Source organism: Polypterus senegalus, chromosome 16 (genome assembly GCF_016835505.1).
Source record: "Polypterus senegalus isolate Bchr_013 chromosome 16, ASM1683550v1, whole genome shotgun sequence".
NCBI classification, from domain to species: Eukaryota; Metazoa; Chordata; class Cladistia; order Polypteriformes; family Polypteridae; genus Polypterus; species Polypterus senegalus.
This window is the reverse complement of record NC_053169.1, coordinates 53455599-53469993: the sequence shown is the minus strand read 5'-3', so window position 1 is coordinate 53469993 and position 14395 is coordinate 53455599. Positions and strand designations below refer to the sequence as shown.

The following is a 14395-nucleotide window of genomic DNA, read 5'->3' as shown; positions in this document are numbered from 1 at the left end:
CTCTATATGCAGATGATATGGTACTGTATATATCAGACCCACAAAATTCTGTGCCTGCAGTCTTAACAGCACTCACAGAATTTCAAAAGATCTCTGGTCTCAGAATTAATCTGAATAAAAGTGTACTCTTTCCAGTGAATTCTCAAGCATATAATATTAGATTAGACACCCTACCTTTTATCATTGCAGAACAGTTTAAATACCTAGGGGTAAACATCACAAGTAAACATAAAGCTCTTTATCAACAAAATTTGCTATCTGCATGGAAAAAATGAAGCAAGACTTGCATAGATGGTCAACCCTTCATCTCACTCTAGCTGGAAGAATTAACACTGTTAAGATGAATATTCTTCCTAAGCTCCTTTTTTATTTCAAAACATTCCAATATACATCAATAAATCATTTTTAAGCAATTAGATTCAACAATAACCTCATTTATTTGGAACTCAAAACATCCACGTATCCAAAGAGCGACCCTACAAAGACAAAAGGCAGAAGGTGGCATGGCTCTACCTAACTTCCAGTTTTATTACTGGGCAGCAAACATACAAGCTATAAAACCTGGACACAAATAGATGAACATACACAGGCTTGGTCCACAATAGAAGTAAAATCCTGCAGTACTACTTTATATTCCCTGCTCTGTGCCCCAATAAATGCAAGTTATTGGCAATATACTAATAACCCAATTGTGCTTCACTCACTCAGAATATGGAACCAATGTAGAAAGCATTTTAAGATGGAGAAGCTTTTATCTGTGGCACCTCTGCAAGAGAACCACCTCTTTCAACCTTCGCAAACATATGCAGTTTTTAATATCTGGAAAAATTTGGGATTAACTTGCTTAGAGATCTTTATATAGACAACGTCTTTGCATCCTATGAACAATTACATTCCAAATTTAACATTCCAGCTACACATTTCTTTTACTATCTTCAAATTAGGAACTTTGTTAAACTGAACCTTCCCGATTTTCCTCATCTTGCACCCTCATCCATGCTGGAAAAATTGTTGCTCGATTTTAAGGACTCAGACACCATCAATGCAATATATAAAATTACTAGCCAACCCGCAGTGTAACATACGCATATAATATTATATCTCTGCAATATATTAAATTATTTTACAGTCCCTCCCTTTCAAAGATCCAAGAGGACATTTGGAAAAAGTTCTCACTATTGATTTATCAGAAAAGGAGTAGAAAATAGCAATGCAGAGAATTCACTCAAGCTCCATATGCGCAAAGCATACAATTATTCAACTCAAAGTTATATATCGAGCACATCTGTCTCACCTAAAACTCTCCAAAATATTTCCAGGGCAGTATCCAACCTGCCAACACTGCAATCAAGTCCCAGCCTCACTGGGTCACATGTTTTGGGCCTGCACCAAATGAACATCATTCTGGACCAAAATTTTTAAATGCCTTTCAGACAGCCTTGGTCTCACAATCCCTCCTAACCCATTAACAGCTGTATTTGTGGTTCTTCCAGATGGGTTTAAAGTGGAGAAGGACAAACAAACTGTGATTGCATTCACTACACTTTTGGCACGTAGACATATTTTGCTAAACTGGAAGAATCCTAACTCTCCTCTTTTAAGTGAGTGGGAATGTTTTATACTATTTGAAATTGGAAAAAATCAGTAACTCAGAGGATCTGTAAAATCTGTAAAAAAAATTTTCAAAACATGGCAGGATCTAATCAGTAATATTTTAGAATAAGCTCTTAAAGCACAGAGGAAGCAATTATTTCTGTATTTCTTTTTCTTCTCCATTCATCTCTATTGGCTTATCAAACGTACCAATTTAGGTATGTTTACAAGCCTTAAGTTTTACTCCGTTGGCCTTGCCCTCTGTCTCAGGGGTGGGGGTCAACTTGTTCTCAATCCTACTTTTTGTAAAAATTAATTGATTTGTATGGAATGATTGCAATAAAATTAATAAAAAAAAAAAAAAAAAATGTATCTCCAGACACTTGAAAGGTATGGTTTGCTTTCTTTGCTCGGGGGCTCATCCGCTTTTTCACCTTGGTTGCACCTTCTGTTTATGAGTGGTTCTACATATTTTTCTCTTTGAGCTTTTTACATACAAAGTCCTCTATTGCTAGCAAAATTACACCTGCTGGGCATCTGATGGTCAGTAAACTTCTGTCTTTAGTAAGATGAATGCATGACATTTTACACAGTGTCTTTCCTGCTCATGCACTTGCTTTTCCTTATCAAGGTTTGGACTAATGTCCCTCCTCATTCAACTCCTTTATTGACAGTCTTCCATTCTTCTTGTCTAGCACCTGTTTGCCCTTTGGAGTGAAAAGAATTGCTCAAGCCTTTGTTATGGCCACACTGTACAGGCAATGGAGACTTTACTGTAGAAAGCAGAAGTTACAGCCAGGCCAAGCAGTTTAATAGAGCAAGCATAGATCTGGGGTGGGTAATGGTATTTAAAGGAATAAACAGACATCTTGTTGTTGGTTTCTTAGCTCTGCTTAAGTCCATCCTTTTTGGTTGAGTATAGGTGTAAATTTTGTCCATCAAAATTTTTTTGTGAATTGTTGAGTGATGGCCTTCTTTTGAGCCGAATGTTTAACTGGTACCAAGAGAAGGCATCACTGGGGTGTTGCATGGAAATTGATCATTTATCAGATAAGGCACAGAGACTCAATTCCAAAGTGGCACTGTTGGTAGGACTGAGACTATTTAGCTGACATCAAGAGTGTCCATCCACTTCTTTTTAACAGAGTTCTTGGGTGCCAAAGCATAGCAAAATAGGCAAATGCCTGTGTGTCCAACACTGTTAAACTGTTTCTGTGTTTGCTTGTATCTTTTTACATTTGTGGAACATTCAGTTGTTTTCCTGTGAACACCTGATTATAAATTATGTGTTAGCTATTATTGAATTCAAATTGCAAGCATTGATCTCCTAATTGTTTCTTGTTTTATTTATGTGAATTCATCTTTTTAATGTCTTCTAATGATTCCAGTGTTCAAGGTAATTCAAGCGCCTTCAAAATCTGAAACATTCAAAATGGCTTTTAATTAAATAGATGTAGTTTTAATTTAGAAATTAAAAAAATATATATAATTCCAGCAGAGCAGACATTTAAACACTTCATTTATCACTATTGACTCCAACTTTTTTTCCCCGTTATTTTGCCATTTAATTCAATATTTGATAATTAATATGTAGCAAGATAAATCCAGCTGAGTGTGATTAATAAAGGCATATACATGAGAGTGCCTTGTGGTGGACTGGTACATTGTCCATTTTTTGCTTCCACCCAGTGCTATTTAGACAGGCACCAGTGACTTTAAGGTGAATATTTGGATTAGAAAGGGGGTGGTTTGATTACAGATGAATGTAAAGGGATATATAAGAGAGAAATTACTACAGTTCAGTTAATAGAACCCTTTCACTCTTTTGTCTTTTTTTTCAGAACACCACAAACAGAAGTGGAGCACCAAGGCACCAATGGAAAAGAATACTGTGGTCTTGCAGGGAAACATTTCGTGTTCAGATGGGACGTTTGTTGGTACATGTCCTTTGTCCAGCCCGCCCCTTAGAGGAACGAAGGCAGGCTTTGGATATAGTACATGAACCAAGTCATCCAGAAATCCTTCGTGAATGTCTCAGCCCATCTTTGGAGGTATATATCTTAAAGAACATTTTAAAAATAATGCATTCCTGCTGTTTTTCGTTTTAGTGTAGTCAGACCACTACTGTAATGCAGTATAAGCATTTACTTTGATTCTTCCTCCTAGCAGTTGCATATACTTTAGTAAAAATGAGTACTTAATTGCAAGTAATGATATTTTCTTAACTAGAAGGAACATAGGAATAGTGTATACAGTCCAGTAAAGAAAAAGGTTTTCCTATTGAAACTCATTCTGAATTTAAATAAGGAAATAGTCAAAAGGCTATAATGCAAGAGTGTCATGAATGTAAAGTGTAGATACTTTATAGTAAAATTGTTGACGTGTTGCAGGTGTGAAAGTGATTTCTTTATCACAGTAACGTTTAAAACTGATTTTTACTATGTTACTGTTTACAAGTAAATAATTTTCCAAAGGTGCTTGAATTCTTAAATTAATAAAATGTTGCTGAATTAAGTGTGTAAAATACTAAATATGCATTTATCTTGGTTCCTGATAAATGTGTTTGTTAATAGAATATTTGGCATTTTTATTTGAATTGCTTCCAAATATCAGTAGTAAGAGAGTGCAGCTGTGTATTTCATTCATTTCAGTAACAGTGCAGTGTGTGTTTTTTTTTTCTTCTTCTCTCTCTGGGTAATTTTGACACATGTAGTTTATGCAATGAAAATTAACTAGCAATATTGTAAATAAAATGTGTTTGGAGAGTGAGATAATGTTAAATAGTCTAGTTTCACCAGTAAATGCTTCAGTGGGTCATGATCTGGGTGCCAATCTGACCTCCATAAGTTAATGGCTTTAGTATGAACCCGATTAAAATAGATTTATCCATTTTTTTTTCTCCATAGCATGGCCCAAAGTTGGCATTGTACCTTTATGAGATGTTGCGTAACCATCGAGAGCAACTGTCCAAAGAAGATCAAACAGCAGTGTCTATTTTCATGACATCCCTGAAGCTGTGTGGTCATAAGTGCATTCCTCCTAGTGCTCCTACTAAACCAGACCTTGTGAAAGCCATCTTAGAGGTAATTATCCCATTGACATCTTATTACTACCAGTGGCCGATTTAGAATCCTACCATAATGTTCTCCTGTATCATTGGATAACCGATCATTAGTTCATTATTACAAAGTGTCATTCTTAATACTAAATTTGTTAAGGAGTTGCCTAAAGATCCGTTTTATACTAAATTGTATTAGAAGTAGTAATTAAAACCTTTTAATCAACTAGTCAACTGGTTTAGTTTATTGTCATTCATGGAAATTCTGCTGCAGCCATTACCTTTTATTATTTAGTTATAAAGTAACATAATAGAACATTCATTTTAAAATGGTAACCTCAAGGGCAACCTGTTTTGGTAGCAAGTTGTTGATTTTATATAAATTAATAATTGAACTAAGATTAAATAAATGTTTTACCATAGTAGATATCAGGACTGCAATGATAAAAATGATAAACAACAATATTTATTTATATAGCACATTTTCATATAAATGATGTAATAAATGATAAATGATAAATAAATGATAAATGATATAAATGATTGTCCATAACGAACACCATGTTCAGGCATAAGGGTGTTCATATGTGCACTTGGCACCAGGACACCCTAGGCCTCAGGTCGATGATCGACTTTGTGGTCGTGTCGTCGGACTTGCGGCCATATGTCTTGGACACTTTCGGGTGAAGAGAGGGCGGAGCTGTCAACTGATCACCACCTGGTGGTGAGTTGGCCGATGGTGGGGAAGATGCGGTCAGACCTGGTAGGCCCAAGCGTGTTGTGAGGGTCTGCTGGGAGCGGCTGGCAGAGTCCCCTGTCAGAAGTAGCTTCAACTCCCACCTCCGGCAGAACTTCAACCCGCCCCGAGGGAGGTGGGGACATTGAGTCGAATGGGCCATGTTCCGTGCCTCTATTGTTGAGGCGGCTGACGGAGCTGTGGCCGCAAGGTGGTGGTGCCTGTCGTGGCGGCAATCCCGAACCCGTTGGTGGACACGGCGGTGAGGGATGCCGTCAAGCTGAAGAAGGAGTCCTATAGGACTTTTTGTCCTGTGGGTCTCTGGAGGCAGCTGATAGGTACCGGCAGGCCAAGCGAGCGGCCGGTTGTTGCTGAGGCAAAACTTCGGGCATGGGAGGAGTTTGAGAGGCCATGGAGAACGACTTTGGACGGCCGAGGAGATTCTGGTCCACCGTCCGGCGTCTCAGGAGGGAAGCAGTGCAGTGTCAACACCGTATATGGTGGGGATGGTGCGCTGCTGACCTCGACTTCGGGCGTTGTGGGTCGGTGGGAGGAGTACTTCAAGACCTCCTCAATCCCACTAACATGCCTTCCAATGAGGAAGCAGAGCCTGGGGACTCTGAGGTGGGCTCTCCCATCTCTGGGACTGAAGTCACCGAGGTGGTCAAAAACTCCTTGGTGGCAGGGCCCGGGGTGGATGAGATCGCCGGAGTTCCTTAAGGCTCTGGATGTTGTAGGACTGTCTTGGTTGACCGTCTCTGCAACATCGCATGGACATCGGGACAGTGCCTCTGGATTGGCAGACCGGGGTGGTGGTCCCCTCTTTAAAAGGGGACGGAGGGTGTGTTCCAACTATAGAGGGATCACACTCCTCAGCCTCCCTGGAAAAGTCTATTCGGGGTTCTGGAGAGGAGGGTCCGTCGGATAGTGAACCTCGGATTCAGGAGGAACAGTGTGGTTTTAGTCCTGGTCGGAACAGTGGACCAGCTCTTCACCCTTAGCAGAGTCCTGGAGGGTGCATGGGAGTTTGCCCGACCGGTCTACATGTGTTTTGTGGACTTGGAAAGGCATTCGACCGTGTCCCTCGGGAATCCTGTGGGGGTGCTCGGGAGTATGGGGTACGGACCCCTGATAAGAGCTGTTCGGTCTCTGTACAACCGGTGTCAGAGCTTGGTCCGCATTGCCGCAGTAAGTCGAGCCCGTTTCCAGTGAGAGTTGGACTCCGCCAGGGCTGCCCTTTGTCACCGATTCTGTTCATAACTTTTATGGACAGAATTTCTAAGCGCAACCAGGGTGTTGAAGGGGTCGGTTTGGTGGACTCAGGATTGGGTCACTGCTTTTGCAGATGATGTTGTCCTGTTTGCTTCATCAGGCCGTGATCTTCAGCTCTCTCTGGATCGGTTCGCAGCTGAGTGTGAAGCGGCTGGGATGAGAATCAGCACCTCCAAATCCGAGAGCATGGTCCTCAGCCGGAAAAGGGTGGAGTGCCCTCTCAGGGATGGGGGAGAGATCCTGCCCCAAGTGGAGGAGTTCAAGTATCTCAGGGTCTTGTTCACGAGTGAGGGAAGAATGGAGCGTGAGATCGACAGGCGGATCGGTGCGGCATCCGCAGTGATGCGGGCTCTGCATCGGTCTGTCGTGGTGAAAAAGGAGCTGAGCCGTAAGGCAAAGCTCTCAATTTACCAGTCGATCTACGCTCCTACCCTCACCTATGGTCATGAGCTATGGGTAGTGACCGAAAGAACGAGATCACGAATACAAGCGGCTGAAATGAGTTTCCTCCGCAGGGTGTCTGGGCTTTCCCTTAAAGATAGGGTGAGAAGCTCAGTCATCCGGAAGGGGCTCAGAGTAGAGCCGCTGCTCCTCCGCATCGAGAGGAGTCAGATGAGGTGGCTCGGGCATCTGATCAGGATGCCTCCTGGACGCCTCCCTGGTGAGGTGTTCCGGGCACGTCCAACGGGAGGAGGCCCGGGGAAGACCCAGGACACGCTGGAGGGACTATGTCTCCGGCTGGCCTGGGAACGCCTTTGGGATTCTCCCGGAAGAGCTGGAAGAAGTGGCGGGGAGAGGGAAGTCTGGGCCTCTCTGCTTAAGCTGCTGCCCCCGCGACCCGACCTCGGATAAGCGGAAGAGGATGGATGGATGGATGATGTAGCTCAAAGTGCTTTACATGATGAAGAAAGAATAAAGACAAAATAAATAAGAAAATAGAATTAGGGAAAACTAATTAACATAGAATAAAAAGTAAGGTCCGATGGCCAGGGAGGACAGAAAAAACAAAAACAAATCTCCACACAGCTCGAGAAAAAACAAATCTGCAGGGGTTCCTAGGCCACGAGACCGCCCAGCCCCCTCTAGGCATTCTACGTAACATAAATGACCTCACAATCAGTCCTCCTTGTATTCAGGGTTCACATGGAAGAACTTGATGACGGTCATGTGGACTTACAGCCTTTAATCCAACAGAAAATAACATCCTGGATGGTTAAAGGAAGAAATGCCGAAACATATCTTGATCATAAATATTACCAGAATCTTATATTTAACATGCAGTATCTTAACTCAGTAATTTTAATAAAAGAACAATTTCCTACCGTGCCTGATTTGAAGCAGCAATGTGTGTTACAACAAATACATAAGTACTGTAAATACTGATCCACTGAAATGGACATTTTTAACCAAAGATGAATTTTAGAATGCCAAATATCTTTTTTTATTTCTTGTCCACTTGTTTTTAATGCCAGTTTATGAGGTCTATATTAATTCTGTTTCACTTTTGATTTGTGTTTTTCAATGAAATGTAATTATTAAACTGCAAGTTGATAAATTCCTTTTATTATTAAATTCAGTCATTTAAAAAGCTAAACTGAATACAGATAAATGAAGAAAAAAGAAAATAAGTACATTAACAAAGTATAATTTTGTAAGTGATATGTGGTGATTTATAGTATACAGTGGGATGCAAAAGTTTGGGCAACCTTGTTAATAGTCATTATTTTCCTGTATAAATCGTTGGTTGTTACGATAAAAAATGTCAGTTAAATATATCATATAGGAGACACACACAGTGATATTTGAGAAGTGAAATTAAGTTTATTGGATTTACAGAAAGTGTGCAATAATTGTTCAAACAAAATCAGGCAGGTGCATAAATTTGGGCACCACAAAAAAGAAATGAAATCAATATTTAGTAGATCCGCCTTTTGCAGAAATTACAGCCTCTAAACGCTTCCTGTAGGTTCCAATGAGAGTCTGGATTGTGGTTGAAGGTATTTTGGACCATTCCTCTTTACAAAACATCTCTAGTTCATTCAGGTTTGATGGCTTCCGAGCATGGACAGCTCTCTTTAACTCACACCACAGATTTTCAATTATATTCAGGTCTGGGGACTGAGGTGGCCATTCCAGAACGTTGTACTTGTTCCTCTGCATGAATGCCTTAGTGGATTTTGAGCAGTGTTTCGGGTCGTTCTCTTGTTGAAAGATCCAGCCCCGGCGCAGCTTCAGCCTTGTCACTGATTCCTGGACATTGGTCTCCAGAATCTGCTGATACTGAGTGGAATCCATGTGTCCCTCAACTTTGACAAGATTCCCAGTCCCTGCACTAGGTACACAGCCCCACAGCATGATGGAACCACCACCATATTTTACTGTAGGTAGCAGGTGTTTTTCTTGGAATGCTGCGTTCTTTTTCCTCCATGCATAACGCCCTTGTTATGCCCAAATAACTCAATTTTAGTTTCATCAGTCCACAGCACCTTATTCCAAAATGAAGCTGGCTTGTCCAAGTGTGCTTGAGCATACCTCAAGCGGCTCTGTTTGTGCTGTGGGCGGAGACATACAGCATCTCCTTGTGTAAAGTGCGCTGAATGGTTGAACGATGCACAGTGACTCCATCTGCTGCAAGATGATGTTGTAGGAATTTGGTGCTGGCCTGTGGGTTGACTCTGACTGTTCTCACCATTCGTCGCTTCTGTCTATCCGAAATCTTTCTTGGTCTGCCACTTTGAGCCTTAACTTGAACTGAGCCTGTGGTCTTCCATTTCCTCAATATGTTCCTAACTGTGGAAACAGACAGCTTAAATCTCTGGGACAGCTTTCTGTATCCTTACCCTAAACCATGATGGTGAACAATCTTTGTCTTCAGGTCATTTGAGAGTTGTTTTGTGGGGGAGGGAAACTTACAATTGACCCCCTTAAATACTCTTTCTCATTATAGGATTCACCTGTGTATGTAGGTCAGGGGTCACTGAGCTTACCAAGCCAATTTGAGTTCCAATAATTAGTTCTAAAAGTTTTGGAATCAATAAAATGACAACGGTGCCCAAATTTATGCACCTGCCTGATTTTGTTTGAACAATTATTGCACACTTTCTGTAAATCCAATAAACTTAATTTCACTTCTCAAATATCACTGTGTGTATCTCCTATATGATATATTTAACTGACATTTTTTATCGTAACAACCAACGATTTATACAGGAAAATAATGACTATTAACAAGGTTGCCCAAACTTTTGCATCCCACTGTGATTTTTGCAATACTAAATAGGCCTCAAAAAATAACACTGCTCTCAAGAAAATAAAATAATATACAGTAGGCCTATAGAATACAGAGCAACAGATAATAGAGCGTATGCTAGATCAGCATATACAGCTGGCCAACCTTGAGAACAGAGACACATCAATGAGATTGTACTCTCAGTCTGACATTTCATAAAAAAACCTTAGTTTGAAATACCGTAGCTCTCGGTATATAAGCCGACTCGGTATATTAGCCGACCCTCTTCTCTACCTACAAAATTACCGGTATTTAAGCCGACCCCCTTCTCCAAGCAAAATTTTAGAAATTTCCTTAAAAGTGTCTCTTCAGGTATATTTATCATGTTTATCGGTGAGAATTTGAGACTGCCGGCATTTTTGATGGAAACCAGGAAGTGATTGCGGAGATATTTGGTAAAATGAAACCTTTGTGTTGAAACTATATACGCAAATACGGTACATCTGTGGGTGGATTTCCAAGAGACTCGTTATAAATTTGATTAACTTAAATACGCAATACAGTGGACCATTGACTTAAGAACTTAATTTGTTCGCAAAGGCTAACCCATAATGCGTTCTGAACTTCCCACTGCAACACTTACTTAACCTTTTCATAATAAAAAAGGGTTGTATAATGTGCATAATTTACCAAAACACCAATAATTTTTCTAATGTACTAACCAAAAAGTTATAAAAAGTGCCTAGCCTACCAGAAGTAGGCTAGATTAAGCTAGGAGCATGGCGGCGTGCATTGTCGCAGCGGCTCAGGGCTCTCCTTTTCAGTGCACTTTTTTGTTGTTTTTGTACGTTTTTTTTGCTAGTTTGTGCACGATCGGTTCGGCAAACATTCGCTACACCCATCAGAACCTTATAGACATCAGAGTCCAGAGCCAGACATCTGTTTCGAGTGTTTTTCATCACACGCACAACATCCCAGAGAACACAGCGAGACCAGCGGGGCTCTCCGTGGATTGTAGTTGGGTCTAGGAGACAACACAGACGGAGGAGGGAAAGAAAGCAGAAGCAGGGCCGCAGATCCGGTGTTATGCTAAGGCTAAAAAAACAACCATACAAGCCCTAAACAGAACTTTTTTTTTTGCAACTTCTTTGCATCTTTTCGCACCATTTGTTTATTTACTTGTTGTGTTCTACACATATGTCTGCACTAAAGGAGCTGCTTTTAATCTAATTGTACATGTGTATAGTGACAATAAAAGGCATTCTATTCTATTCTAGAAACAACAATTTCATACTGTTCTCACCATTTAATTTGACATCTTTGGGCTGCAGGAAGGGAGGAGGAGGAGAATTAAACGGAAGGTGGTTATTGTTTAGAAGGAGCCTTCTTATGCAAATCTTTTCTTTGTAAAATTGTCGAGATGGTGGATTTCGGCATGCTGTACATATTAGCGAGATCGGTCACACAAACAGCACTCTCATATTTCCACACAATTTCCATCTTCGTTTCGATTGTGATCGCTTTCTTTTCCTTCTCTTCCTTCCTTAGCAATTATGTGTCTTGCTTGCATGGTCTTAGTGAATTATATATATATGTAAATCACTGCAATGACCAAAATTGCATCCATGTATCTGGGCTCCGACTGACGTTTGCTAACGCTCTCAGTTGTTTGTTTACAATCGCGCAAGCGGATACACGTGACCGCATTCAGGTCGTAACGCAAGATGTTGGTCGTAAATCAAAACAAACATTTTTATTTTAAACTTCCCGATAATTTGTTATAAATTTTATTAATAAAATCAACAACTAAAACACTTTTTTGAATAAATTCTTTATTTAATTTAAAGTACTGGCATGCAAAGTTACTTCTTCATCTGAAAGATGGCACTGTGGTTTCATCATTAATTACTTCTGTATTCATTGGCAAAACCAGCATTGCGCTGGAAATCTTGAATCTGAAACAATACTCGTTGTATAAGCCGACCCCCAAACTCCAAGCCAAAAATTAGGACGAAATTCTCGGCTTATATTCCGGAATCTACAGTAGATTTGGCTTTTCTAACATCATCACACATTATGTTGTTCAGAAAATGTAACAGTGACCTCAAAATATGTCTCTTCATTATGTCAGTGTGTATGTAAACAGAGTTACCTTGCCAGGGTGCTGTGTCTATTCTTTGAGTAGCAAGTCATATGGATCCATATTGTTTATTAAACTCAACTTGTTTAAAATGCAGTTGCTTTGTATCCTTATTAAGTTTGTCCCAGTATGATCTCTTCTTCCTCCTCCTCTCCCTTTTTCCATTTACGTTTGCTTTTAAAAGAGCTTTGTGATTTCTTGCAGCATGTCAGTCTACTAGCTTTCATCATCATGGACAAACCAGTACAGTCCTTAAAAGGTGGCATCCATACCCACAATGCAATGTGATGTGACATATCACTCACTCTCTGTAGAATGAAAGGGACTATATGGGAGGTATTTCCTGCAGAAAAGAAAATGAAAATTAAGATTGTAAAATTAAAAGGAAATATCCCCATTTGCAATTTCATTTTCAAAGTCTGCGCGCAAGAGAGAGAGGTTAGGGGCATGCGCTGATACAGCACATTGCCGCACCCACCACATTACGAGTCAACACTGTATCTCAGATTGGGACCCAAGTGTAGCCATGCAATGGGTGACACCTCAGCACCACACTAGTTCAGATGGAATGGAACAAGTGTGAGGTTTTTTGTGGTGGCCAGAGTGCCAATTCTGCCAACAACCCCCAGATTTTTCCCTTCAGGTTGAAGGACCTACATGCAGGGCAGAATGCAGATTAACGTCATACCCAGGACAGAGCAATTGCATGTTAAGGGCCTTGCTCAAGGGCCCAATGAAGTATAGTCACTTTTGTCATTTATTGGATTCCATCCGGAAAACTTCCAACTACCAGTGCAAAGTCCTAGCCTCAGGGGCACTACTCCGCCCAATTCTGTGTGTAAGAATGCTGCAAAAATTTAAAATAACATGAAACAACCCTATTTGTAATTTCATTTTCATCCTGAACTGCAATGAAGTTGCAAAAATGAAAAGTAAAACGCAAATAAACACTGACACCACAAGCTGCTTGTTGAATTTTCATTTTCCACTTTGCATTTTCATTTTCAAGTTCTTAACATGCATTTAGTGTGGTTTAGTGGGTGGGGCTTGGCGATTTTCCACAAGTTTTTGTCGTTCTTAGGTGTACAGCCACTACGATTGATAGACTACTTCTCATTTTGACTGTGTTTAATTCACGTGATTATGATCTTTTCACTTCCTTACTGTGAGCTTCACAGGAAAACTGTCTCACAAAATCCAAAGACCACACATAATTGTATTTCTGAAGAAATTAATGTCCAATTTCATTACAGAAATTAGCCTTTATTATGTCATAACTTACTTTTATTTACATTGAAGTGGAAACAGAATACTTCCTATTTTAGTAGTATTATACCGTCTGTGCCAAGCACCGTAATGGATTATCGGCCTGTGCCAGAGAGCCTCGAAGCTCAGATCTATGACCTGGAGTGCCATTTGCAGCAGCAGTAAAGGGGTGGAAACAGCTGAGAGACTGACACCTGGGCAGCACCATCACCGCTACTCCATCTGCTAAGCTCCATTTTTCTAGGTGCATGGACACCGGTGGAGCTTCAGGCTCATAAAGCTAGGAGAAAAGTATGGCAGAGCAAGTTGCTACTGACCCCAAGTGAGCCGTGAGAAGCAGGGGCTGGTCGGAGAAATGCGCAAGAAAAGGACAAGGCAGGTCAAAGTGGCATTGTGAAGTGGCGGTGAAGGGAGAGCCTCAAAGGTGAGATCCAGACCTGGAACATGATTTGCAGCGCCAGCTCAGTAAATGAAAACAGCAAAGAAATCAGTACATCTGCATTTCCACACCAGGATGTTCGCTTGCTTGCTTGCTTACAGCTGACCAGCATTGAACACACCTGCTGCACTGAACAACAGCACAGCACTTAACATCCCGGTTGTGCTACCTGCCAGTGCAGCGCACGATATCCCTGCTGTGCCATTTAACAACGAACCCTGCTGATGTGCCCTCAACACTGGGTGAATGACTGAATCAGGAGGGAAAACTTCCCAGCCGTTTTGACGAGTTTGTGCACTGTTGAAAGGAGCTGGAAGTGGCTGCTGAGGACAGTGACTTTGAAGGCAGGGCTGGCAATGCAATGACACGGGACAAGTTATCTCAATTAGGGATGAGTCACCAAAAGATTGAGCTGGAATTGTATCATCAATAGCAAGAGAGCCAATAAAAATGGCAACTCTGCACAGTTGCACAGGCTTTTCAAACTAATGCAGCAATAGGCTAGCAGTCCACCTCAAAGAGCCATTTAAAAAGCAGGGAATCTAGCCATTGCAGTAACCTTTGCTGATGCTACACTATAATACCAAAAAATACAAAACATCCCGTTCCTACTTCAGTGTAAATAAATTTAAGTTATGACAGAATAAAGGCTAATTTCTGTC

At 40.9% G+C, this 14395-nt stretch overlaps 1 protein-coding gene across 4 annotated transcripts in view; it reads left to right on the top strand.

Annotated features, from left to right (window-relative positions):
- lyst (lysosomal trafficking regulator) overlaps positions 1 to 14395 on the top strand; it is a 299712-nt gene that overhangs the window by 211559 nt on the left and 73758 nt on the right. For all 4 annotated transcript variants that reach the window (XM_039737860.1, XM_039737864.1, XM_039737863.1 and 1 more), the window contains 2 exons: positions 3435 to 3644; positions 4500 to 4676. In XM_039737860.1, the coding sequence (XP_039593794.1) occupies positions 3435 to 3644; positions 4500 to 4676 (387 nt within the window). The remainder of the gene's footprint in view (positions 1 to 3434; positions 3645 to 4499; positions 4677 to 14395) is intronic.